Source organism: Trichinella spiralis, assembly GCF_000181795.1.
Source record: "Trichinella spiralis strain ISS 195 chromosome Unknown Scfld5, whole genome shotgun sequence".
Classification (NCBI taxonomy): domain Eukaryota; kingdom Metazoa; phylum Nematoda; class Enoplea; order Trichinellida; family Trichinellidae; genus Trichinella; species Trichinella spiralis.
The window spans coordinates 1,026,874-1,052,251 of record NW_003526944.1 but is presented as its reverse complement, the minus strand read 5'-3'; the positions used below and the strand labels follow the sequence as shown (position 1 = coordinate 1,052,251).

General features: G+C 34.3%; 7 protein-coding genes across 7 annotated transcripts; 4 read left to right on the top strand and 3 right to left on the bottom strand.

Moving 5' to 3' along the window:
- Positions 1–379: 379 nt before the first annotated feature.
- Tsp_03910 (conserved hypothetical protein) lies at positions 380–754 on the bottom strand. The gene has a single exon (XM_003374672.1). It carries the CDS (start codon positions 752–754, stop codon positions 380–382), a length of 375 nt encoding a protein of 124 aa, XP_003374720.1.
- Positions 755–3,718: 2,964 nt separating this feature from the next.
- Positions 3,719–4,465, bottom strand: Tsp_03909 (putative MH2 domain protein). Its single transcript, XM_003374671.1, has 2 exons — positions 4,440–4,465; positions 3,719–3,776 (listed from the first exon to the last, which is right to left on the bottom strand). Exons 1-2 carry the CDS (start codon positions 4,463–4,465, stop codon positions 3,719–3,721), a joined length of 84 nt encoding a protein of 27 aa, XP_003374719.1.
- A 2,966-nt stretch (positions 4,466–7,431) lies between these two features.
- Tsp_03908 (zinc finger protein) lies at positions 7,432–8,976 on the top strand. The gene is made up of 4 exons (XM_003374670.1): positions 7,432–7,554; positions 7,846–8,704; positions 8,746–8,867; positions 8,941–8,976. The coding sequence occupies exons 1-4, from the start codon at positions 7,432–7,434 to the stop codon at positions 8,974–8,976; spliced, it is 1,140 nt and encodes a 379-aa protein (XP_003374718.1).
- Positions 8,977–10,578: 1,602 nt separating this feature from the next.
- Positions 10,579–13,149, top strand: Tsp_03907 (hypothetical protein). Its single transcript, XM_003374669.1, has 10 exons — positions 10,579–10,625; positions 10,758–10,969; positions 11,054–11,283; positions 11,360–11,578; positions 11,676–11,839; positions 11,910–12,135; positions 12,268–12,391; positions 12,465–12,554; positions 12,789–12,883; positions 12,955–13,149. Exons 1-10 carry the CDS (start codon positions 10,579–10,581, stop codon positions 13,147–13,149), a joined length of 1,602 nt encoding a protein of 533 aa, XP_003374717.1.
- A 75-nt stretch (positions 13,150–13,224) lies between these two features.
- On the top strand, positions 13,225–14,331 carry Tsp_03906 (hypothetical protein). The gene is made up of 3 exons (XM_003374668.1): positions 13,225–13,393; positions 13,453–13,672; positions 13,731–14,331. Exons 1-3 carry the CDS (start codon positions 13,225–13,227, stop codon positions 14,329–14,331), a joined length of 990 nt encoding a protein of 329 aa, XP_003374716.1.
- Positions 14,332–14,574: 243 nt separating this feature from the next.
- Positions 14,575–20,733, top strand: Tsp_03905 (cullin-4B). The gene is made up of 26 exons (XM_003374667.1): positions 14,575–14,860; positions 14,963–15,118; positions 15,167–15,261; positions 15,332–15,494; positions 15,733–15,791; positions 15,912–15,929; positions 16,501–16,545; positions 16,769–16,777; positions 16,865–17,048; positions 17,112–17,233; positions 17,292–17,468; positions 17,778–17,842; positions 17,910–18,021; positions 18,136–18,267; positions 18,298–18,448; positions 18,512–18,630; positions 18,733–18,925; positions 19,024–19,128; positions 19,202–19,312; positions 19,387–19,469; positions 19,523–19,771; positions 19,833–19,938; positions 20,095–20,168; positions 20,220–20,318; positions 20,379–20,531; positions 20,638–20,733. The coding sequence occupies exons 1-26, from the start codon at positions 14,575–14,577 to the stop codon at positions 20,731–20,733; spliced, it is 3,162 nt and encodes a 1,053-aa protein (XP_003374715.1).
- Positions 20,734–20,784: 51 nt separating this feature from the next.
- Positions 20,785–21,654, bottom strand: Tsp_03904 (conserved hypothetical protein). Its single transcript, XM_003374666.1, has 4 exons — positions 21,549–21,654; positions 21,443–21,502; positions 21,048–21,265; positions 20,785–20,853 (listed from the first exon to the last, which is right to left on the bottom strand). Exons 1-4 carry the CDS (start codon positions 21,652–21,654, stop codon positions 20,785–20,787), a joined length of 453 nt encoding a protein of 150 aa, XP_003374714.1.
- Between the last annotated feature and the right edge of the window lie 3,724 nt (positions 21,655–25,378).

Sequence of the window (25,378 nt, the reverse complement as noted above, 5' to 3'; positions counted from 1 at the left end):
GTCATGCCGTTAAGCATTGCTAAGACGCTCATGCGAGCTAGAGGAGGCTTCTCTTCGAATTGGATGGATCAGTAGGCAGTCGTGGGTGTCATCTGAGAGGCGGGTCAGCAAGGTACTTGTACTCGGCATGTCGGTGACGTCGTTTGTCGTAGAGTATATCATTTGAAACAGTAGTTAACGAGGCATGTTTACTTGTCATTGTGACGTACAGAGGTCAGCGGGGCCATTTCAAAACAAAGGTCGCAACTGTTGCAAGCGCAACATTAAGTCCCTAAGATATTCAGTTTGTTCATTGGTGGGATGTGGGTCAACAAATAGCAAAAGGTGGTAGCCCTTGATTATTCAAAGGATACCAGTGGATTCTCAGATAGTTCGTTGGTCAATGACAATGGTGATTAAGAGAATGTGAATGAAGAATTAGAAGAAGGAGGCGAGAAATTTGATCTTGATGCTCTTGTAAATGCATAGTGTCAGCTTGAGCGCGGCTCATCACTGTCACTGAGCAAAAGAACAGCAACAGAAACACGGGACGGGATGATGGCAATAGGCAAGTGGATGAATTCACGTTAGCCGATGATCGGTAGCAGTTTGGTGTTTTGTTGCAGTCGATGATGATGAATAGGGCTTTGTATAGGCTAAACAGGGCAGCAGTGGACCACTTGAATTGAGGTTTCTTTATCTGCTGTGATCTGGTGACGGTCGACGAGCAATGATACGCAGGATGATGATGATGATGAACAACAGAGATGGGCATTATTTGACCACTGCATACTCGCCAACGCGAATTGTCGTCGGTGGCGGGATATTACCGAGAATCGAATGTGCGATTGCACATTCCACTCGCCCATCCACAGCGCGGCGATTAATTTTTCCAATGTATTTTTCCAAATATATCTATATATCCGCAATTATATAGATATATTTTATTTTACTTCTTCTCTGCTCTGCTGTTGCACCTTCTTTTTCTTTTTTCGAATTTTTTTCTTTTTCTCGTTATTTTTTTTCTCTTGCTTTGGGGTTCAGCATCCGTTTGTTTGCAATTTGTGCTTTTAAGCAACAGCAACGGTGCCAACACCTGTTGTTGTTGTTGTTGTTGCTGCTGCTGTTGTTGCTATTGCTGCTGCTGCTACTATTATTGCCGTCGCCTCTACTGCTGATGATACTACTGCTGTCGACGTCTTTGAATCACACGAACAAAAATTATTTTATCCCAAACAAGAAGAAAGAAATGCTTCTAGTATTTTGTTGTGTGCATGGCAACAACAACAGTGGCACTGTTGCAACACTGTTGCCGTTGTTGGGGTAAACTCCAAGCGACAAACACCATTGATGATGATCAGAGCGATTTTTACGGGAAATTTCACAAACACTGCAGCCAAGCAGCTAATTTACGCTGCATATTTGTAAAGTCTGTTTGTACTGCGAAACTGCGGTCGAGTTGAATTTTTTTTCTTTGCTTTCTTTTGCTTCCGCTCTTTTCTTGGCTTTCTTGTTTTTATATTTCCTGAATGCAAAAACAATATATATCTATATACATATATTATTTTCACAGCAATTATACATTATAATTAGAAATGACGGAATAGCAAAAGATAAAAATCCACAATAAGTAACAAGAGCCGTGATATAAAATTGATAATTGATGATATTATTTGACAAGGGCTACCTGTGATATAATAATTAGCGAAACGCGTGTGACAAATAGGACGCGGAATAAAAAGACATTGAATAAATTCCTCGTTTTCCGCCTCAATCCTTTTTCAGGCAGTGGCTTTGTTGCATAAGGAAAAGGTTCCTCTCAACTTGTTCTCTTTCTCCCTGTTCTACTATACTATAAGTTTTATGTTGTCTTTGACAGGAACTTATTTATTATTCATTTTTCTTTTTAGCACGACCATCCCACTACTGCTACTGCTACTATAACTGCAGATAATATTATAATTATGATCAATCAGATATTGTTACTACCATCAATTCTCTATTCTTTTTTTTTGTTTTTTCCATGATGAAACTTTCTATTCAGTACACGTGTGTAATTTCTAATTAGTCTTGAAATGAAAATTCTCTTTTCCTTTTTAGTAGAATAAGAATTACTCTAGCTGATGATCTATCTGTACGGTGCCAATAGTAGCATATGACTTTTTCTCGTCTATTATAGATATGCGTTAAAATTAAGCTCTTAGTAACTTTCTCAAACAAGGAAATAGTTCTCATAGTGTAAGAAAACGTTTATCCGTACAAGGAAATATTTACAAAAATACAGAGAGCAAAGTTAAAATTCAAAAGCACAAGCACAAACAAACAAATAAATAAATAAATAAATAAATAAATAAACGTACGTACACGATTGAACACGCATAACTCACTCATTCAGATAAATAGAGAGAAAGAGAGAATTTGCACATGAAAGTGAAAAGATGCTAGCTAGAATGAGAGAAGGAGAAAGAGAGTGAAAGAGGGAGAGAGAGAGAGAGAGAAAGAGAGAAAGAGAAAGAGAGAGAAAGAGAAAGAGAAAGGGAGAGAAAGAGAGAGAGAAGAAGAAGAAGAAGAGAGACAAACGAAAGCAGCAACGAGTGAGGCGGTGTCGTCGTTGACATGATGCGTTGCGTATTTGTGGTTGGTTGGTTGGTTATATTTTATTGGTTAATTTGTTATTGGTTACTTGACGCACTGTTTGGTTGGTTGGTTTGTGCCAACTCACTGAATAGCTAGCTGGTTGTCTGTCTGTCTGGCCAGCCTGCCAGCCAGCCAGCCAGCTAGCTGTTAGCTGTTAGTCTTCTAGCTTAAAATTTTCAGCTGGCCTCAGTTAGAGCCAGAGCTTTGCGCTCGCTGTTAGTGGGAGTGCGTTTCGCGATCAATCATCCTCCCTGACTTTGAGCTAATGGCCGGAAACAGCCGAACAAAATCGCTCAACCTCGTCATTTTTCCACTGTAGGCGGTGTATCCGGCCATCCGCTGGGTGACCAAACGTTGGATCAGCGTTGGCTTTAGACATCCCGCTATTTTCTGCTTCCCCTTGGTCACCTGTTGACTTGCATACTTGTCGACAAGCGATCAATTATTGCCAACGATCAATCCGTCCAATATTTTCCTCCAATTTCATGCTAACATTACTGAAAATTTTAAATTATTCTCAAAATGTGACTTAAATTTTAAACAATTACTTCAAATCGATAAAAAATGCGCGTTGTTGTCATCAACATTTCCGCGTAATAACACAAAAGCAATGTGGAAAAATTTACCCATTGTACACAGTTTTTGATGGAACAGAATGGACAACTGAACAACAAATTATTGCTATTCAAAATAAAAATATTACACACAAATTTATTTATTTTATTCATGCGTGTGTTGGTTGTTCAGCTGGCGTTGTGAATGGACACTGCTTTAATGCTTGCTATTTTCTGTGGTTTTTTTTCTTTTAATTCTTTAAATTTTAAATTGATTTATATTTGTCAGAAAACTGTATTGTACATTCATTTTTAGTTCATTTTATAATCCATTTTTTCCCATAAGCAACTGCATGAATTAAAGTAGTTTTAACACGTGAATTTAATTAATACCTTATTTATTATTCGTGTTTGTTTTTTTTTTCAAACTTTATTCTAGACATTACTAGCTACTATATTACTAGTCGATTCCATGCATTGACATAGATTGATAGCGGTGGAGTCGTTTTGCTTGGGCTATTCTCTATATTTCGATGATTGTGATTCAATCATTCAATCACAATGTGTGATTTCATTGTGTAATATTCAAAGAAAAATGCACACGAGCTATAATTTAGAGAAATATTACGTGAATAATGTAATATATAACATTATGTGAATAATTGGTAGTGGGCGGATGGATAAGGTTGAAAATTGTATCTTGTGCAGTTGGGTTGATTGAAGGAATTTCTAGATGATTTAGCAGTTAGGCATGCATGCTTGCAATTGCGTTGGTTTAGCACGATTGACTGAATGGAAAAAATGTCTTTTGGCTAATTATTTTTGTATTATCACCATAAATAAAAATTTGCATTTATATGTATACCTTTATTTGCTTGTATATTTGTAGATTAATCTATTCAGATTTACTGCTGAGATTTATTAACGGAAATGGAGAAGTGTATTATAGTGTAATAAAAAATAATATTGAGGATGCAGGATGTATTGTTAATGTTGTTGTGCAGAAGAGAATTCAGATGAGAGCATTGTCTTTAGAAACTGTATGCAAATCTAGAGAATACACTTTGAAAAAAGTGAAAACACCAAGTGAATATTATAATAAATATTTTCCTGTTGAAAACAAAAGCATATACTAAATAAATATGTTTATTTGTTTGCAGTAGGAGAATTAAAAGGATATTTTTTATTCAGCTTAGAAGTCAGTTTAATTTGGCTGATGAAAATGAAAATTTTCAAAGTAGATTTTTTTTTGGAAACATTGATTCTTACTGTAGTAAGTTTGGGAAAATAAACATCCTGAAAATGTAGAATTTGATGAACCACAGCAGTGAATGAATGTGTTGTGTGAGAAGGGATAGAAGTTGAAATACAGATGTGCTACATAATCTGACGATTTGAAAATATATTTATTAAATTCAAATTTAAGCATATCATGCAAATGTGCTTTGCACTGTATTCTTTTATTACCACGTGTTTTATTTAGGCGAATAATCACGAAATGAAATGTTTTGAACTGAAATTTCTTTTTATATCAACAATTGCTTTTTCTTTGTCAGTTTGATTTTTATGCGGTTTAAATGATTTGCAAGTTTCATTGCTTGCTTTCAACAATGTTTGTAGTGCAATTGTATTTTGTGTTTTAATCTTTATTTATGTTCCTAATTTCATCGTGCACTCTGTGCATAATGATGCTCACGAAAAATTTACTTACTGTTTAACATCTGATTTATTTTGTTGTCCTTTCATAATGGATCATCGTAAGAAAAGAACCTCCCTTTTGTGGTTTTAATATTTATTAAGATTTTTTTAATTCTCTTTGGTCAAGCTTTATCAGTGTTCTCTCTCATGGGCTAAATGCTTTTATGTATTTGCTTGTTTACGTTGTTTATTTATTTGATCATGTTTACATGTATGCAATTTATTTATTTGAAAATTTCACAATGACAAGAAGCACCTCTGATTGCTGGTCCAAGTTTAATACTGTGGTAGATCAAAAATAATTATCAGTACTTTTATTTGTATTTAAGTGTACAATTCAGAATTGCATTCAGGGTTGATGGCTAAAATGTTTGCTGTTATTTGTTTTTTTTAATATTTCGATTTTAATATTTTATTTGATTCGATTCGATTCGATTCTCTATTATCCTGTGAATTTATTGCTATTGTTCTGGTCAAATGAGTTGTCATATCTCTTTGGCGATAAAGTTAAAAGTTTTCAGATCATAATGTAAATTTCAAAAAAAAGTTCAAAAAAAAATTTATTTATTTATTTGTCTTTTTTCAAAAATTTTATGTTAACATTTCCGGTATGGCTTAATGCTTGCTATTTTGATAGTGGTTTTGCTTGCAAAATGCTATTGTTTTTTTCATTATGTACTGGGGGTTTGTTTTTTATTACTTGGCAATAATAATAATAATAATTTTGCTTAAAAATATTTTTTGTATTCTTATTGTTTTATAAATGCTACGTCAATGTGTTAATTTTTCTTTTTTCAATTTTTCTTCATTTTTGAAAATTATTTGCATTGAATTGTCATTTGTTTGCTCTTGAATTGTATGATAAATGAATAAATATTTGTGAAGTTGAGTACAATGGAACAATTTTGAAGTTGATTGTGAATTTTTTCAATCCGCCGTTTCATTCCGTATTATTAGTGGTTTTTTTCAAATGATCTTCGTATTGACCCACGTTTAGTTGCCGCTGCTCGTTTGTCCTAGGTTATTTGTACTTGACAATTTTTATATTTTACGGTAATTCTGCGCACGTTTCACACTTTTGTGTTTTTTGCACGCAAGTCATAATTGTTTTATTTTTTTGTAATTTTTAAAATCATAACTTACAGTTTGTGCGGTAAAATTTAGAAGCTGATGAAATAAAATAGAAATTAATTGTCTTCAGTGGAGTGATTTTTCCGTTTAAAGTGAAATAGTTTGTACATTTGTTAACAAGTGTGCACTGTGTGTGAAAGAAGCGCTGCTATGAAAATGTAAGTAAAACTGTGGGTGAAACATCTGTAAATTTCGAATCCCGGCAAATCGACAGTGACAAGATTAATAAGATTGCATTTTTTTTTGGATAAGTGTAAAATGGTTTTTGATTAATACCTTTATTTGAAAAAAAAACTTTCAAGAAAAATATATCAAAAAATTTTTTTCCTTTCAATGCTTTTCACTGATCGATTGCTTCTTCGTAACAGTCGATACGGCTGTTTCAATTTTTGCTTAGTTCTTCTCATGTTTACAGTCACTGTAGCTTGTTAAGGTACGTGAGTTGCTGGTAGTTATAGTGTAGTGAAGAGATTGATTTGTTGTTCGAGTTTTGTCTGTACTCAGTGATGGCCCAGTTTTTTGCTGTCACCTTGCAGCGGTTGGTCTGCAATGAAAATTGCAAAACAGATGCTTGCACAAAATTTATATATCTCTAATAATAATAATAATACTTCCTTTTTTATTCTTTGCAGAAAGGTTACAATTTTGTTTTTGCATCTTTGAAATTATCATTTCATTATTTTGTCTCGTGATTTTATTTGAAGAAAAAGCAAATTTCGATGATATTTGTGCAGATTTTTTGTTTTTTTTTCATCATGAACACTAATATCCGAGTTGTCTTTGTCAATGATGTGAAATTTTACTTTTGCGTAAATAATTTCATGTTCATCGCTTTTTATGCACAGCTGACGTTTCAGCATCGCCAATCAGAAATGATCTAACTGCAAAAGTATGTTCTCTTTTTATTTCGTGAGATTTATGCATTTTGCATAACATCAGATGAGATAATTAATTAATAGAAGAAGAAGAAGAAGACGACGACGACATATTCATTTATGTATATAATTATGTTTTTTTTCTCCATATGTTTCGTTTCGATATTGAATGACAAAGCAAACATTTGAGAGGCTATTCTTTGTTTTTTTCAACCAACAGTCAGCTGTGGTGAAATTATACTTGGTCAGTGCCGCATGTTTGCAAAAATGCTGCTGGCCTTGCAAACAAGCACACACAGACACACAGGTTGTTTGCAGTGCATAGATGAATGAATGCATGAATGGGGAGCGTTAGCGGGGGCGATCGATAAAAAGCATTCTCTTTTGAGAGTCAACGAACGGCCTGCATGCATTTTGCATTGCCAACAATTCTTTGTTTGGCCGTCCGTCTGTCCGTCTGCTGGTCAGCAACAGCAGTCGCAGTAGCAGCAGCAGCAACAGCAACAGCAGCAAATCAGCTGCAGCATTTTTACTTAATCAATTCAAAGTCGGCAAGTATGTCACCAATATCCAGATGGGCGTTGTTCGTTGTTGTGTTTTTTTTTAATTTTTTGCCACTTCCACCTCCATCCACATTTGAACTCCTCCACTTTTGCCATTATTATATGTCTGATGTGTTAGTGTGTCCGGATGAAAAATTTCATAAAGCTTCTCACAAATTTAGACAGCTGCACAGATGGTTGGGATTCAGCGCGAATTAAAAGGAGACGACGACGAGACAGGGTTTTTCTATAAGCAAGTTAACTGAACGGCAGCACATTTCGAAGCGACTATCCATTTTCACTGACTATATAGCTAGCTAGCTAGCTCAAGCTTAATTTGTTGTTCACTTTTGTTTATTCCTATTTTTAAGAATGACTTGCGGAAAATTAATTCAGCGTCCAATATTTTTCTGTTATCATTTATTATAGTGCAACATTGTTACTGCAGAGCGTGAGATGATTAATTTAACAGCTTTGTGTAATTTAGAATTGGATTGTGAAATTATGCCTGTTTTACGACCACGACGCCGAAATCGAAAATTAATGCAAATTGAGAACAAAGTTGATGAATGGATACAGTCTATGCAATCTGATGATTCTGGTTTCGTTACTGGCGTGTCTGGTGAAACGTCGAATCGGCAACAGTCGACTAGCAACGTTTCGAAAATTTACAATGAAAATCATTGCAGTTCCAGGAGGACTTCTTTGTCATCGCTTGGATCTGCTCAGCTGTCTTTCGAAATCACCGACGACAACACTCAGTCGAACAACACCAAACCAAAAGAAGAACAACACTGTTACCGATGTACAGTCGAACCGCGGATATGTCTTTGGGAAAATTGCCAGTCCGCCGAACTTGGACCAGATGAATATATGCGGGAACATTTGGAACGTCACGTGATTGAGGCGAGCAAAAATCCCAGCACTGCGTGCTGTTTGTGGAAAGGATGCATTTCCAAGCATCGTCTGGGACGAAGCGTTGACTGGCTTCTTCCGCACGTCGAATATTGGCACTGTGGACCCAAACCATTCCACTGTCCAGTGTCGAATTGTAAAACTCAATTTGCCACTGTGAAACTGCTCGAACGGCACGTCAACGCGGAACATGCCGAAGAAGGTTCTTCATCCGAAGCATCCAAAAAGCGTAATTACAAACCACGGACTTTGAAATTGTATTCATATTTTGGTCAACCGATGCTCAAATTTTCACACGCTGTGCAAAATGAAGAGACTGATGCGATTGAATGTAAAATTTATGCAACGTTTCTCACTGCGGCGCTTGATGTGTGTATGTATGTATGTTTGATTTTCCTTTCTTGTCTGTTGTAGCTATGGCAAAATTGAAAGCTATCAGAGAACTTATACCTCGGATCAGTCATGAACTTTGGTGCTATTTCAACGAAGAAAACATGGAAAAGCCGGAAAAATCCGCCTCTCTGTTACGTAAAGCGGTATGTATATGTATCATCGTTAAATCAATCGTATCGGTTTTAGAATTTTTCTAAAAATTTTCTCAAATTTCAGCTAGCAGAATTGAAATCTGCAACTGATCCAATTTGATTTGAGCGGAATTGATAAAAAGCTATTTTGTTTGCATTATTATTTCGCAAGTAATTGTTCGATATGCAAACTCTATTATTGAGATATTTTGATGATGATGTTTTTTTTTGCCCTTGCCATTCGTTTACAAATGCTGTATTACTTTGTTTTCATTTGTGAGGGGGATGATGCAATTGGTGTGAATGCCTCTCATCCCATGTTTACTATTTGTTGAAATGGAAATTAATTTCTATACTGCAAATGCAAGTGAAAAACTGACAGCAGGCAGATTAATTGCGCAAAATTCAATATATGAAACATTTCAGGAGGCAAGTGATGAACTAACCTATTATTAGCACAGGCATTATTATTATTATTAGCTTTATTATTTTGATTTTTTTATTTCACCAACCTTTTTTCCTGTCTACTTTTATGTTGTTTTATTATTACTGTTGTTATTTTTTTCCTTTGTCAATTGCAATTTGTTAATTATTGTTTATGTGCAAATTTTCGATGGTCTGGACTAAAGGTCACCTGAAGCAAGCAGTGCGATGATATATATATATATATGTGTGTGTGTGTCTGGGCTGTTCAGAAAGATATTTACCCTAATGTGCTAGACACAAGGTCGTTTTCAGTTAACGCACTTTGCTTACTTACCGTTGAGGTCAGTCATTCAACGAGCCTGTCATTCGACTGTTCTTCTTCCTTTTTTTATACATTAATTGTTTGCATCTTGAACTTGATTTATGTTTTATTTGTTTTTTTGTGACATTTTTTACTCAAAAAAGACATCTAGCTATCAGCGTTCAGTTGAACAAACGTCACAATGCTGCAGCAGTAGCATTTAAATATTGAAGTGTTTTTGGCGAATTCATATTATTGTGTTACTTTGATACCATAAAAATAAATATAAAACTGCATCATCAATGGTCATTCAGTAATAAAATTGAAATGAGCCGGATTGATGAATGTCATTTAAGAGAATTTTTCACAGGCAATGTTTCTTTGAAAGCGCTTTCATGTATGTATGTATGTATGTATGTATCACTCACTTTAAATATGGTTAAGTTTCGAAAAAAGAAAAGCATTTTTTCCATGCTCGCTTGTTTCAAAACATGAATGTCATTCATCAATTTTTTGGATTTTTTTATTATTTCATTACAACTTGAAATGTTGGATCAGAATTTTAAAGTCTTCCCATAGAACGAGAGAATTATTATTTATTATAAGCGTTATCAATCAGCAAATAAAAACACTTGCTTTGAAAAGCAAATCGAACATCAGCTTATCAAAGTTAAACTTGACTTTTGTTTATAGGCTACAGTCAGCCACTGCTTAATTGAATCTTCTTATCGTCGAGTTGTGGGCTGCTTTTCATGCACTTATTATCGTCAAAACAGCAAGTGCGACAGTTGAACATTTTGTGCGCATTGATTTTCTTGCTAATTTCGACAGAACCTTTTTGATAATATATTCTACATACAAATGAAAATTATAACAAAACAATTAATGGAGCAAATTTTTACTGAAAAACTGAGAAAAACGTTGACGTGTAGAATACTTTTTTTTCATTAAGTATTACTTTTTCACATTAAAATTTTGTTTTTGTTAATTTCTTTGATGGCATCGACCATGCGCATGCAACCTTACTTATCAATTGCCTTACTGTAGTTATGGTAATATTTTGTTTTTTTGTATTTGAAAATTTTACCCATGTTTTATGATTATTGTTTTTTATTTTTATTCATTTTAAATGGTATTTCTGTTGTTTTAAATAAAAATGTAACATATGATCCCAGTCATTTGCAAAAACGTTTGTTTCCTGTTGACATTGTACAGCAGTATAAAGGCGGTGGACAGAGGTTTTTTTTCACCAACAGTTGGTTGAATGATCCACTGTGCTGGAGATCTACAACAGAAAAATGTTTAACTCATGATAAAGAGTTGAAATGTTTTGGTGAAACTCTTGCAACCAAGGAAGTTTATCCACTCAGTATCATTACAAATGCTAGTAATGATAGTTTTCTTTTCTGTTTGTTCCGAACTTTTTTCTTTTGCTTACCACTGACTCATGACTAATTATGACATATTTAAGATACTTCGGGTTATGAAAATTTTTATCGCTTATCTCATTGTTGGCCTTATCTGAAAGAAATGCTTTGCTCAGCCATGATGGCTCCTTGTAAAAATTCCAGAGTCCGTCTCATTTCAGAATCGTTGTGCATAGAAACACGGGATCAGTGTCAGTTTCTTATAAAACACGGCCGTTGGCCTAAGATTCTCAGCAATTGTCAGGATTCAAAACTGTACAGCAGAGATTGCAAGGTGAGCTAAAGGCAATTGGAAAATTAAGCTCACATCATCAAAAAAAAAGAATTGTATTGTTGTTTATGCTTTATAGCAAAGTTTGCAACCGTTGTTCCGACACGAAAACATTTCGACAAACCGAGCTAGCTGTCTTCTTCCGTTGGTTTATTCAGAGCATAGGGATCAGCTTCACTTTCCTAACTGTGCTTTCAACTGCACAAGCCACTGGTTGAAACCTCAAGAACATGAAGAACTTGACTCTGTTGTTCTCTTCTTGGCTCCTATAATTTGTACATTTCTGATATTAACATTAGTAAGTGTTTTTTACATTTGTAATTTTTTTGAACTGCTTCTTGAAATTTCAACGGAAATATAATATAGTATAAAATATTATAATTATATTCTTGCAGATTGCTACTGTTACTGGAGTTCGACGAATTCCAAAAGATTTTTATCCTTTGACATGGAAAATATTCTGTCATGCAGTTATTGCTTTGGTTATTGCGTTTCGATTTAAATTTAAATATCTTGTATCTTGCAACAGCGACGGCAGTTTGCGATCGAAAGATCAAAAGTAAGTTGTTCAATGTTCAATTTGTCATTTGTTTTGCCTCTTCTACTTGACAGATTTTTCTTGATTTTAGGCATTTCAGAAGCAGTATTTGCACTTTACAATTTGTTTGTCTTTATTTATCCACGCTGGCATCCAGCGGATGGTTGACTGTATTTTTTGCTTTTCAACTAGCCGAAACCTTGCCGTCATCATCCGATTTCAGCCATTCGGTTTACGATAAGCTTATCAATAATGTTCATTTTGCTCTCTGGGGTCCATGCCTTTTGCTGGTTATCACAGTCATCTCTTCCATGTCTGTAAGTTGAATTCTTTTGCTTATTTAGAAAAGAACCATATATGTATATGTGGCAAAGAATTGATTGAACATACAACGAATATTGAAAGCTTCTATGTTGAACTGATTAAAAAGTTTTTTATTTTAACTTTAGTACGGTCCTGATGGTATCAATGGCATGTGCTATTTTGGAGTGGATGACCCTATGAATAATTTCTATCTTGTTTATTTGCCAACTGGCATAGCGTTGATTATGACAACCACATTTTTCATAATTAGTAAGTAATTGTACTGAGTGTATTGTATGTGAATTGTACTATTTGTTCTATACTTTAACGTTGAATTTTGCAGCTATTGCTCGACGTCATCACATTTCACGAGCTGCGAATACAGTTGCTTCCCAACGCAGATTATGGTATGGCTTTTCTACTGCAAAATTGGGTAAGTAGTCTTTTTTGAAAATATGCTATGATAAATTTAAATAATTATATATTATTATAAATAATATTCAATGCCGTGCATCTGTTGCTGAGAAAAAACCTACTTTTCAGTAATACTTTACTGATGAATTATAAAAAAATTGAGTAAAATATAAAATAAATTATTGATGTATTTATTGTATGTGCATTATTATTTAACGAATACAAATATGAAATTTTTTATTTTTTATTTTAGGAATACTGTTTACAACCAATTTATTACTTTATGTTACTGATTTGGGATTGCACATTTACGACATGAGCATGTTTTACAAACGAAACGCTGCTCTTGTTGATTTCTTTTTGTAAGTTATCCATCCATATATATATATATAAATTATTTTTACGTATTAAATTAATAGCATGAGTTGCATTTGTTTAGATGCCAGTTGGATCATCCTTATCCTTCACTGCATTGTAAACTGATGCATACACTGAACATTGCACTGGTAAAAGTTGGGTTTTTGGTGCAATTTCTGTTCCCAGGACTTATTGATTGCGCATTTTTGTGGCTCCAGTCCCGTTATGAGTTGGACAGAGAAGCTTGGCTTCAGTAATGGAATAATTGTTGATGAAACTGGAGCATCGTTTGCAATTTTGAACATTTCAGATTGTTCAGAGAAAAAATTGGAATGATTCGAAATCGATCGAAGATGCACGGCAATCGAAAAGGGAATCTAAATAATGATTGTAAAGACGAATGTGAGTTGCATTCGTTGCAAAGTGCTATGGATGTTGAAATCACGACCAACAGATATGCTCGAACGACTCCGTTGAATTCTGCATCTGGTTCTGCCGTTGGTAATTTTTTTCTTTTTTTGATTTTTCTTTGATTTGTTTGCAAATCGAATAATCTGCAGATGTTGGAACTCAGAGTGATTCGGAATTGTTGACGCGTCATCGAAGCAAGCGAGAATTTATAGAACGATTTCGCAAGCGCAGTGATATGCGCTATTTGCGCAAGCATGAAGCACCGTCGTCTTCACTTTCTCGCACACCGTCTTCGTTGAGAAGTTGTCTCCTGCCGACTCCGTTGAGGGTATTGTCCGCACCGGGGATGCCTTTCTCCACCTCTTCACTGTAATTGAACGATTAATTTATGTGAATTTGTGAGATGCAAATGGAAAAATTGTTTCAGCCAATCTTTACCGGCCGAAGGTGCGGCAGTTCCAGATGCCGGTGCTTGCGCACCAACTTGGAATCCGTATTATCCGTATCTCCAGTTTTATCCAGCACCTTTCAACAATTCAGTATGGACCAATGTTATGCAAGCTGGCTGTCAGTTCAGTGTGCCCCAGCCTGCGGCGCACGGTCTTCCACACTTTACGTATCCAGTGTGTGTGAATCCGGCTTGGTTTAATGGGGTTGCTGCTGTTGCCAGTGGGGCCAAGTCGACCGAACCGGGCGTGGCTTGTCCGACGGAATCAGCACCGCCAGCACCTTCTGCATCAGCTGCGCCCGGAACGACGAAGACTGACGTTCCTGTTCAAGCAGCTTCTTCGGTTGCTGAATCTTCAACTTGCGATCAGAAGAAAATGGAAAAGTCTCGACAGATTTCAGCAGCAGCAGCAGCAGCGGCATCAGCAGAAGAAGCAGACGATGACGAAGACGAAGAACCTTGGGACGACAGCGACTTTGACAGTGAAGAAGAGGAATTCGTCGAACGCCAACTGTTGGCCATGAAAGCTCAACAACAGCAGTCGTCTTCAGCACTCAAAGAACAAAACGTCTCCACTTGAATTCATTGGTTACCATTTTCTTCTTCTTACTTTTAAAGAAGAACAATAAGCAGTAGTTATTTTTTTAAATATCATTTGTTATATATATGTAAATAAATCTATCTGCACATCATTTCAGCATACGAATGCGAGAGCGTTTGCAAAATTGTTGTATATTATATTGTGAAATGCGTATTTCATTCGCTGCAATAACGTCCATATTTATTGTGCTTATTTATTTATTTATTTTTGAACCTCGAACAGATGCTATCGGCGATGGTACTTTGTCGGTCTTGGTTGGTAGGACGTTTGCAATGGGCGGCTGTTCGCAGAAGTCATGACCAACTGTTTGTCCACCGTGACACGCCGGACAACAATGCAGACGTGCCATTTGAATTTAGCGAAGAGAACATGAAGCGCGTCGAAGCGATCAAAGCGCTGTATCCGGTCGGCTACACGTCGGCGGCAATTTTGCCCGTATTGGATTTGGCCCAACGCCAGCACGGTTGGCTGCCCATTTCGGCGATGAACAAAGTTGCTGATGTGATTGGTAAAAAATTTCCATTTGTGTATGCATATATAAGATAAGAAGAAAGGGAAAGCCTTTTTGTGTTTGCTTGAAAATGGAAGCGGAAATACACATCTTCTGTAGGTGTGCCGAAAATGCGAATATACGAAGTGGCTACATTTTACACCATGTACAATCGACAAAAAGTGGGCAAATATCACGTACAAGTTTGCACTACAACACCGTGCATGCTTCGTGGTGCTGATCAAATTTTGAAACATGTGAAGAAAGAATGTTTAGGTATGAACGCGAACGTATTCTTCACATATTGAAGGTGATTTTTTGTAGGAAGCGATGCTGTTGGAGAAAATAGCCAGGATTTCATGTTCACCGTTTCTGAGGTGGAATGTTTGGGCGCTTGTGCAAATGCACCGATGATGCAAGTCAGTCAGATTCCACTGTCTGTGGTGATGATACATTTTGCCGTGTTTCACTTATTGTCAATAATTGTAGATAAACGACGATTATTATGAAGATTTAACCTACGATGACGTGACTAGAATTTTCAACGAAATACGTGCTGGCAAGAAGCCAAAGATGGGTCCTCAAAGTGGACGCTTGGCTGCGGAACCGATTTCTGGTTTGACTTCGCTCACTTCAACTCCATACGGGCCTGGTTTTAAAGTACAAGAAAATTTATGAACTTTTATGCTTTGCACATTTTTGCAAATTTTGCAGTAATGATTTTGTATTTTGTCCAATTTCTCTCTAATGCACTGTTTTGAAATTTTCAAATTTATGCAAATGCAACGGCAGAGGTAGGGGTACTAAATAAAAAACTTGTAATAGGTATTTTTGTTTGTTGGTTGTTTTTGATTAGTATAATATTTTTTATTTTAAACAGTTTTTTATAGGTAAATTTGGTGATAGCGGTGAGAAGAAAAATACATTAATAATTCCGATGGAAACTTATGTTATTCTGGCAAACTATTTTTATAAAAAAGCAGGGTAAATTTTAACACTTTGATATTTTTGTTTAACAGTGAAAAATCACATCTTGTATTTTATATTTCAAAAATTGTTTTCGTTTCAGAATTGCATTTGGGGTAGAGTGATTGTTTGTTGATTTTGAATTTCAGAAATTACAACTGTACTAAGACAGCTTGAACATCTACAGATAAAAATCTACAGTCATACGCAAAAATGTGGTAAATTCACAGATGAAATTAAATAAATAAATAAATAAATAAATGATCAGTAAAACAATCAGTTGTCGAATTAATGCATTCATTGATGACGAAACAAATGACAAACTTATTACAGCAATACAGATTATAAATAAATATTATTAATTATAAAAATAACACATAAAAATATTATTTTTAATTAAATTCAGTGTATATAATTTTTGCTGTGAACAATGAATGAAGAATACGGGGAAAACTGCATTCTTCTCTCTCAATACTTAAAATAAAACCTAATTATTTCATACTGTACCTATCATTGCATTTCTGAAATGCTAATTAATAATTATATTAAAACATTTTATGGTGATATATTTTTATTTTTTGTCAATTTATTTTTAATTTATTTTGAAAATTTCATTTTAAAAATATTTTGAACTTCAAATTCAATCACAAATAATGCTTACTGATTTTTATTTATTACTGTAGCTTCTGTAGGTAGTTTCTGGAATTCATTTGGGTGATATACTGAAGTTATCAGCGGTAAGTGAAAATGAACTTCTGTTATTTATGTCCGGTTAAATCTGAAGAAAATTTATCCTAGTTTTGTTCAAATTTCAGCTCCTATCGATGAATTACTTGTCTCCTTGCTTGCATGCATTTTCAATTGTTCGTCATTTTGAAATTCTTGCTAATTTTATTTGCTTGAATTGTTCTTAAAATTTTTATTTTATCATATATTTTGTTTTTAATTTATATTCTTCAGTTCTCAACAGTATCTTAATATTATTAATTGTTTTTTCTTGTTTGTGCTTGTGTTTGTAGATTTTGAAGCAGCCCTAATTAGTATTTCAGTTTGAAGATGTCCAGCTTAATTTCAATTAACCGCGAAAGACGTTCTGATGGTTCACGTAGTGCTAAACAAAGTAAATTTCTCACTCCACCCAATCGCTCTGAAACGGTGAGATGGACAGATAATGTGCGACATCATCAACCTGGCAATATACCTCTGACTTTTCAATCAGATTGCTGTAAATGGCTAAACAGTTTTATATATATATATGGTTGTTTTTTTCTGGTAACTGACTGTTTGATCTTTTGCTTTTTAGCGAATCAGTCAATATGCTTAATGGAAGAACAGTTGGAATGTAAGTGGAAAAAATTAGAAGAGCCAGTGTGGGCTATTTTGATGCAAAAGTCTTACAAAAATTCGACCGAAGATCTTTTTAGTGTTTGTATTTTCATTTTGAATTAATTCTGCAACAGAATGTAGAATAAAACAATTGTAGACTGTTGACGAAATAGTGCGTTTTATTGGTAAAAGTAAATGGCTCTATGAGAAATTGTTCACTTTTTGTGAAGAGTGCGTTTCAAAGAGATCGGCGGTTCTTATGGAAGGCAACTTGGATGCGTTGAGCTTTTCAAAATTGGTCATGAAAATTTGGCAAGAACATTGTAGTCAAATGGTATGTTTTTTCAAGTAGTAGTGCAGTTTTGAAATAATATTATCTTATAATGGCATTATTCTTTAAAATGTTGTTATTAATATTTTGTCTGAGCATGTTTTCGTGGCTGCTTTTTGATGCATGGTAGTGTTGGAAATTATTAGAAAAAATATTTTGTTTATAACAAATACTTGTATTACATTTTTAATTTTCTAAAGGAGTGCCAATTAAAAGAAATTTTTACAATAAAAGTGTTGAGTTGTAGTCGGTTAGGTGCTGTTTGATTTTGAAGGTGCTTGAAAATTACATTTTTTCTTTTTTTTCATTTAGAAATCTATAAGGCTAATTTTTTCACAACTTGATCGGTCTGCTGCTCTTCAAGAAATGCCAATGATGTCTATTTGGTGAAAAATTAAATGTACTTTTATTTTTTATTTGTTTGTATTGGAAGTAATTTTTTAGGGAAATGGGATTGACTATATTTCGGTCTTGTGCAATCATGAGAAGCTCCATTCAAACAAAGCTGGTCGACTCGTTGCTTTTTTTAATTCATCAAGAACGCTCTGGCGAAGATGTGGATCATTTATTGATTAGAAATTTGCTTCACATGTTTGCCACTTTGAATGTATACAAGCCTTGTCAAGCGAAACATGCAAATTAGTTTATGAGTTGGAAATTTTTATTTTAGATTTATCATGAAATTTTGGAAGATCGTTTGCTCGAAGAGACGAAAACATTTTATTTGGAAGAAGGAATGCGACGTATTGAAGTTGATGATGTAATGTTTTTCTCTTTGAAGGCTGTTGAAATGGAAACAATTGTTTTAAAATTGCTTCCCACTTTTGTCTAGGTACCGCACTATCTCGCCTATGTAACCAAGCAGCTGAAGCTAGAATCGGAAAGAACTGAATTTTATTTGGACAAAAACAGCGGAAAATCTCTGATATCAGTGGTTGAAGACGGCTTAATATCCCCTCACGTCGAAGATATCCTGAACAAAGGTTTCTAAAAAAATATCGAACGGTGGATTTGTTCTAAACGTCAATGCTTTCGTCATGTTGCAGGCTTTGATTGTATGCTGTACAATTCGCAACTGGACGATTTGAAATTACTTTACCAGTTGATTAGTTACGATCCAGCCAGTATCGATGAATTGAAACTACGATTTTCCAATTACATCTCGGTACGAAACTGCTCATTTAACAACTAATTTACTGACGAAGATGAGGATGGGGATGGCTGATTTAATTTTAAAAATAATTTAATTTTTCTCTTTTCATTTCAGGTTAATGTTATATCTTTCTTGAAAGGAGATGAGATAGATTGTGAAGCTTTGCGCAGCTTGCTGAAATACCGTGATTTTGTATCCAACGTAGTTTCGTACTGTTTTTCTGACTCAGCCGGTATTGATCTTGCGGCACGTTCGGTATTTAGTTCCATTGTGAACAAAAAATCCGCCAAAGTGAATGAACTTTTGGGTAGGTTATGCAAATGTATATTTTTGTGGGGATTTTAATAATGAAAAAAAGAAAAGAATGGAGAAAGATATTAATTGCATGTTTTTTATTTAATTTAGCAAAATTTATTGACATGAAATTGCGCACTGGAAGAAAACAATATCCAGAAGAAGAGTTGGATCAGGAAACTGTAAAGGCTTTAAGTTTGTTTCGCATCGTCGACGGTATGCGTGGAAAAATTATGCTCATTGTGAAGGGCATTTCAAATGGTGTTGTTTTTTCTTTTAATATTTGTAGGCAAAGATTTATTTGAGATGTTTTATCAAAAATTTTTGGCCAAACGTTTGCTTTTTGGCAAAAGTGCTTCGTTTGACGCCGAAAAGGCAGTTTTGTCTGAACTGAAACGCGGTATACAGATTAATTAGCATGACATACAATTGTGCGTTCAACGAATTCACTTGATTATTGTACATCATTTGTAGAGTGTGGTTCAGATTTTACTTCCAAATTGGAGGTGATGTTTAGAGATTTTGAAACGTCCAAAGAATTCGCTTCTGGATTTAAAGTGAGATTTAGTATTCTTCTTTTTCTCACTGCTAACAATAATTGATATTTCAGAATTATTTAATAGCATCCAATTGTTTAAATTCTGTCGTCGAAATGAACGTCAGCGTACTGACAATCGGCAACTGGCCTAGCTACCCGAAAATGGACATCATATATCCGCAAGTACTACTTTCGAGCATGTCTCAGTTTGAACATTTTTACATGGAGAAACATGCTGGTCGAAAATTATCATGGCAATCTTACGTTGGTCAGTGCCTTGTAGCTGCTCGTTTTAAACCTGGCGTACGTTGCACTTTGTTTGTTTGTTTGTACATCCACAATTTTTTACCATATATATTCTGTGTTTTTTCTTTGTTTGTAGGTGGAAAAAGAGTTGCAAGTGTCGCTTTTCCAAGGCATTGTATTGTTGTTGTTCAACGACAGCGATCAGCTGTCTTTCAAATCGATACAACAGCAGACTAATATAGGTTTGTAATAATTTAATTTTTTTTGAAATTTCACATTTTATTGCTTCCATTTGGAACAAATTTTTGGCCATTGAGCTTATTTACTGGCCTTTATTTAAATTTATATAATCAATGTTTGATGTTTGGAAATTTTGAATGGTTATTTGCTTATTTCAGAAACTGTGGAACTCCGTCGGACGTTGCAGTCTTTAGCATGTGGCAAGTTTCGCGTTATTCAAAAAGTGCCAAAAGTATGTTTTTGTTTGTTTATTTTGCATATATTTTTCAGAATTTTTTTTCAGGGGAAAGATGTGAACGAAAATGACACTTTTATTTTTAACGCAAATTTCACCAGTCCCATGTTGCGCATCAAAATCAATCAGATTCAATCCAAAGAAACGGTTTGGCTTTTATTTTTTTAAATAAATATTTATTTAGTTATTTTTTAAATTTTTAATCAGAACGAAGAAAATTTTATGACCGTCGAACAGGTGAACAGCAACAGGGTGTTTAGCATTGATGCGGCGATTGTTCGAATTTTGAAAACTAGAAAAACAATCAGCCATTCAGAATTGATGTCGGAAATAGTGCGACAGTTGCAATTCAGCGTTCAAGTGAATAATATTTATTATTATTATTATTGTTTAAACAAAAATATTTAATTTGCAATTACAATTATAATTGCACGATTACATTTTTGCTGTTGCTGCTGTATTGCAGGCTTCCGATGTGAAGAAGCGTATCGAAAATTTGATTGAACGAAGATTTATCAGTCGTGATGTGAAAAATTCAAGCAATTACAATTACATCTCGTAGCCGTTCTGTTTTGCGTTTTTGATTTACTTTTGGCACATTGGAAACACACATTTAAAAGTAGCGTGCTTGTTCGTATGTTCGTTTATTTTTCATCATCACCATCATCTTCTTCTTCTTCGTCTACAAAAGAAAAATACAATTACAGAATGGTTGTTTGAAAATTTGAATAAAACATTTTTAATTGGCGTTTATTTGCATATTGTACGAATGATGCTGAAGAAATCCGTTGTGCATTGTTTTATTGATTGATTGATTGATTGATTGATTTGGTTTTTGAAATTTTTGTCATCATTTTGTTCGATTTTCGATTTTACGCATGGGCAACAAGGCGGTGAAACATCATCTTGAAAGCGCTGAGAAGACCGGCGTGCTGCAGTTGGCCAATTGCAATTTGAAAGAAATTCCCGCACAAGCGTTGCGATCACGATCCCGGCTGAGGTCGTTGGATTTGTCGAATAATAAAATTCCACACTTGCCGGGCTTTGTTGGCGAATTTTCACTGTTGAAGCAGTTGCATTTGGACGGCAATCGGCTTCAACTGTTGCCCGATGAAATTGGCAACCTGGTCAAGCTGGAACAATTGTCGGCCGGTTCCAACTTGCTGACCACCCTGCCGTCCAGTGTGGGAAATTTGCAAAAGTTGCGCCAAGTGACCCTGTGTTCCAACTGTTTCAGCGTTTTTCCAACGGTCCTGTGCGAATTAGCCAACCTGGACGTGCTGGACTTGTCGGCAAATCAGATTGACCGTATACCGGACGAGGTGGCGAACCTGAACGTCATTGAGCTCATACTCAACCAGAATCAGTTGAACACACTATCCGAACAGTTGGCCAAGTGCAGGAGGTTGAAAGTGCTCCGTATCGAGGAGAACTGTCTACCGTTGGGCTCGTTTTGGGATCCAATATTGCGAGATTCGAGCATCAGTTTGTTGGCCGTTGACGGCAACTTGTTCACTATGAGAGAATTTTGCCTCTTGCCCAACTACCAGAACTATATGGACCGTTTCACGGCGACGAAGAAGAAAATTTATTAAATTTTCAATTGAAACATTTATTATTATTATTATTATTGTTGTTGTTGTTTTAATTTTTTGCAATTCCACTGTCAATTTGTTGCCTCTTGCTACTACAGTATGCTTGGTGAAAATTTACTATCAGCAGGTATGATTTCAGTTTTTTCTTTTTGTTTTTATTTTTTTTTCATTTTCAGATTGAAATTTATTTTAATCTAGAAAATCTTAATCACACATTTATACGTGCATTTTTATGATCTGCATTATCGATTTATATTGAATTGTTTCAATTTTTTTCTCAACTTGCAAATTTTCAATCGTACTTTATTGTTGTTCACTCTTGAACTTTTATTATTATTATCATTATCATTATTGTCATTGTTATCATATCACAATCACAGCGTGCGTCAGCACAATTTGCTTTACCATGCAGCTAGCACATTCTGTCGTTTGGAAATTTTTTCATTAAAATGACTTGGAAGAAACAACCAGAAGAGAAAATGTTTATCTGGATCGTTCAATCGTTGAAGAAAAAAAACTAAAAGCGAACACGTTTACTGTAAATATGTAAAGAAACATACATCTTTTTGGTAAGTTATGATTCCATATTTGTGAACACGAATTGATGCCATGACAGTAATCGAGAATTTTGGTGTATATTATTATCAGATTACTTATTTACATCTTCTGATTTCGATTACACTTATGCTGCACTTTATTATTTCAATTGAATAGCATCAATGGTTTATGATCAGTATTGTAAAACAAAGTACAGTTATATGGAATATAAGATTTCGTACAATTTTACAATTTATTCTTGATCAGTCTGCGCAAACAAGCGACGAAATTAAGTTGGCCTATGAACGTTGTCCTAAATTTTTAGTCGAAACGAAGATTATGCAAATTTTTATCCGACTGTTATTTGTTTGCTTTCGAGCTTCGTTGGAAATAATCATAGGCGAAAGGTGGGCCGTGAATGAACACTACTATGGCGTGTTCAACAGAGCGCTGGCTTATATGTTCAGTTTTGTTTCTGCAATTTTCATTTCTTTAAAAAGTGATGCATCGTGATTTTGAACATCAACCACAGAAACGAGCAGATGAGTGCCAACAATATGAAGAGAAGAGAATAATTTTTGTAAGTTGGTTTGATTTCAATTTTAAATAACGGAGCTTAAATTAAGTGTTAAGTTATTATATAACTTATTAACCTAATCAAATAAAATACAACAAATTTGAATAGATGTTCATGTGTCTATGGTTTTCAGGAAAATCTACTTTTAAGTTAACGATCAATTAGTTATTAGCAATTTTTCTACACATTCAATAATTAGATTTAATTATAATGCATCAGATATATTCGTGGATTTTTATAACTCAAACTGGTGGTCATTTTGAATTGAAATCAATCCACCATCGAGCACCATATTTATTTATGGGAAAATTGTGAATTTGAAGTGGATTTGTTGCATGTTGAATTTGTTAGCAACGTTTTGTATTGCATTTCCGAATATTCAACCTTTGAAAAAAGACACGATTGAAAATCAAATAGTGATGCATTTGGTTGGTGATGATGAGAAAAAAATTGTTGATTCAGATGATAATTATTGGATACTTTTCGATTTAGATATTTTCTTTTCTAAGAGCTGATCCAGATATTTTATCAATGTGAATAGTGTTGGGTTTATTTGATGATGAAATTCAATGTCGCAAAGCATTGCAAACAGACTGCTTTCTAATTGAAAGGGAAAAATGATTGATTGAAAAAAGCTCTTGAAATTTGTCTCTAAGACAACAAATTTTTGCAAATCGTATAAATAATATGTTGTTCATTATATCATTATGCTATGTATTTATTGTAATAATTGCTCTGATTACATATCGATCAGACATTTGAACAGTTTCTATTCAAAATTTAATCATTCAAGGACATTGCACTTTACCATCAATTTCAGTCCATATGATTTTCTTCACTACTATTATAATAATTTCAACACTGAAAATGGAAACAAATTTTGCTCTTCATATGAATCACTTTTAATGTAGAGATATAAACAAGTTTGTTGAATTAAATACTGTATTGAAAATTATGTCCCAAACAATAAGTTTCATGTTACTAAAAACTGCTGGTTCAATATTACCTGAAAACAGATACAAATTTCTTTATTCAGTGTATCTAGTAAAATTCATCCAATTTTTTCTTGAACAGTCATTTCTAGAAATTGTCATAAATTTCATTATCATCATTTATTGATTTTGAACTATAAAAATTATTTTCAAAAAATATCAACTACTTTCATCGCAATTCCATTTTGTCAGCTTATTAGTTATGGCGTACGTTATGCATGTTTAGTTTTTCATTTCAATCCAAATTTTCTATGAAAGTGAAAAATCAAAGTTCAAGAAGCTGATTTAGCCAAAGTCAGCTATCCTACCACTGATATGTTTACAGATGTTCGAATCATCCATGATAAACTTCAAATGCCATGCTAGCTCAATGCCTCAATTTACGCCAGGCAAACAAATGTGCATTTCCAGGTCAACAAAGTAACTTTATGATAATTTGAAAATGAACGATGATGTCGATAGTATTCTACTGAAAGCATTTTGTGCCCTTTCAAATCCAGAAGCGATTTTCTATACATAACATAAAGATATCTTAATTATGACCAGGCGATTACTGTATAAACATTCTCTCGCTAATATAGAAAACTCCCTACCAAGCCGGGTAATTTTCTCATTTTTGGTGCTCCGATTCAACAAGTACGTTGTGGGGTGGTACCCAATTAAGGAAATACCAATGAAGTGAAGATAAAAGCTGTAACGCGCTTTTGCAAGCATAATTTAAGAATTCTCATATTTGAGCAATTTTTTTAAATCAAAGGGATAATTTTAAATGCGCTTTCACTGTTTATGAAGCATCTGGTTCATTCAATTGGAAATTATTGAATTTAATTTCCATCATGATCCATCCATATGATAACATATTTGCATTACATTACGTTCTTGTTAATGTGGAATCTGATCGTCTTGAATTCTTTATTTCGTGAAATTTTATGGTGTATTTGGACTTTTTTCATTCAACACGTTTTCTGTCAAAATGCCTCTTTGATTTCTTTTATGTTTTTTTTTTAAATATTGAATTTCGTATTCTGCTTTTAATCTTTTTTTTCACTTAATTACATTCCCTGAAAAAACATTCGACAGGAACCATGATATTAATAATAGGGCCTAGTTGAAATTATATGTTCAAATTCTTTGTATGATTTACTTCTACCACTTGGATGTTCCCATGAATCCAGTCAAAATTAATTTCTAATGTGTGAACTTCGAAATGTAGTTGAAGACGCTCTTTCCCCACCTTGAGGGTGATATTCATATTAAAGTTACTGAACTTAATTCTAGATTCCAGACTTGGTGATTAAATCGAAAGAAAGACCAAAAATTGACTAATTCATAGAGGCCACAAGTCAGTTCAACTCCAACGGTTATGAATTCTACCTGGGCCAAGAAGAATACCTGTTTTATATTCTCACGTTTAATGCTTCCCAGGTTGCTGGATGAAACGCGAACAAAAGACCTGCGGTTTCTAATTTCCTCTAAATCTCCCCAAAAAAAACCAGTTAAATGTTT

Bases quoted from the DNA above. Each gene is read 5' to 3' on its own strand.
- Tsp_03908 (XM_003374670.1), top strand. From the start codon at position 7,432: ATGTCACCAATATCCAGATGGGCGTTGTTCGTTGTTGTGTTTTTTTTT. The intron at 7,555-7,845 runs GTGTGTCCGGAT...CATTTATTATAG, and splicing joins ATTATATGTCTGATGTGTTA to TGCAACATTGTTACTGCAGA. The intron at 8,705-8,745 runs GTATGTATGTAT...TGTCTGTTGTAG, and splicing joins CACTGCGGCGCTTGATGTGT to CTATGGCAAAATTGAAAGCT.
- Tsp_03905 (XM_003374667.1), top strand. From the start codon at position 14,575: ATGCTATCGGCGATGGTACTTTGTCGGTCTTGGTTGGTAGGACGTTTG. The intron at 19,313-19,386 runs GTATACAGATTA...CATCATTTGTAG, and splicing joins TTTGTCTGAACTGAAACGCG to AGTGTGGTTCAGATTTTACT. The intron at 20,169-20,219 runs GTATGTTTTTGT...ATTTTTTTTCAG, and splicing joins TTATTCAAAAAGTGCCAAAA to GGGAAAGATGTGAACGAAAA.
- Tsp_03910 (XM_003374672.1), bottom strand. From the start codon at position 754: ATGCCCATCTCTGTTGTTCATCATCATCATCATCCTGCGTATCATTGC.
- Tsp_03909 (XM_003374671.1), bottom strand. From the start codon at position 4,465: ATGTTTATTTTCCCAAACTTACTACA. The intron at 3,777-4,439 runs GTAAGAATCAAT...TCTAAATTATAG, and splicing joins ATTTTCCCAAACTTACTACA to CTCGTGTGCATTTTTCTTTG.
- Tsp_03907 (XM_003374669.1), top strand. From the start codon at position 10,579: ATGGCATCGACCATGCGCATGCAACCTTACTTATCAATTGCCTTACT. The intron at 10,970-11,053 runs GTAATGATAGTT...GACATATTTAAG, and splicing joins CAGTATCATTACAAATGCTA to ATACTTCGGGTTATGAAAAT. The intron at 11,284-11,359 runs GTGAGCTAAAGG...TATGCTTTATAG, and splicing joins TGTACAGCAGAGATTGCAAG to CAAAGTTTGCAACCGTTGTT.
- Tsp_03906 (XM_003374668.1), top strand. From the start codon at position 13,225: ATGATTCGAAATCGATCGAAGATGCACGGCAATCGAAAAGGGAATCTA. The intron at 13,394-13,452 runs GTAATTTTTTTC...AATAATCTGCAG, and splicing joins TGCATCTGGTTCTGCCGTTG to ATGTTGGAACTCAGAGTGAT. The intron at 13,673-13,730 runs GTAATTGAACGA...AAATTGTTTCAG, and splicing joins CCTTTCTCCACCTCTTCACT to CCAATCTTTACCGGCCGAAG.
- Tsp_03904 (XM_003374666.1), bottom strand. From the start codon at position 21,654: ATGCTCGAATCTCGCAATATTGGATCCCAAAACGAGCCCAACGGTAGA. The intron at 21,503-21,548 runs GTGTGTTCAACT...AATGACGTTCAG, and splicing joins CTTGGCCAACTGTTCGGATA to GTTCGCCACCTCGTCCGGTA. The intron at 20,854-21,047 runs GTAAAATCGAAA...TTTCTTTTGTAG, and splicing joins CACCGCCTTGTTGCCCATGC to ACGAAGAAGAAGAAGATGAT.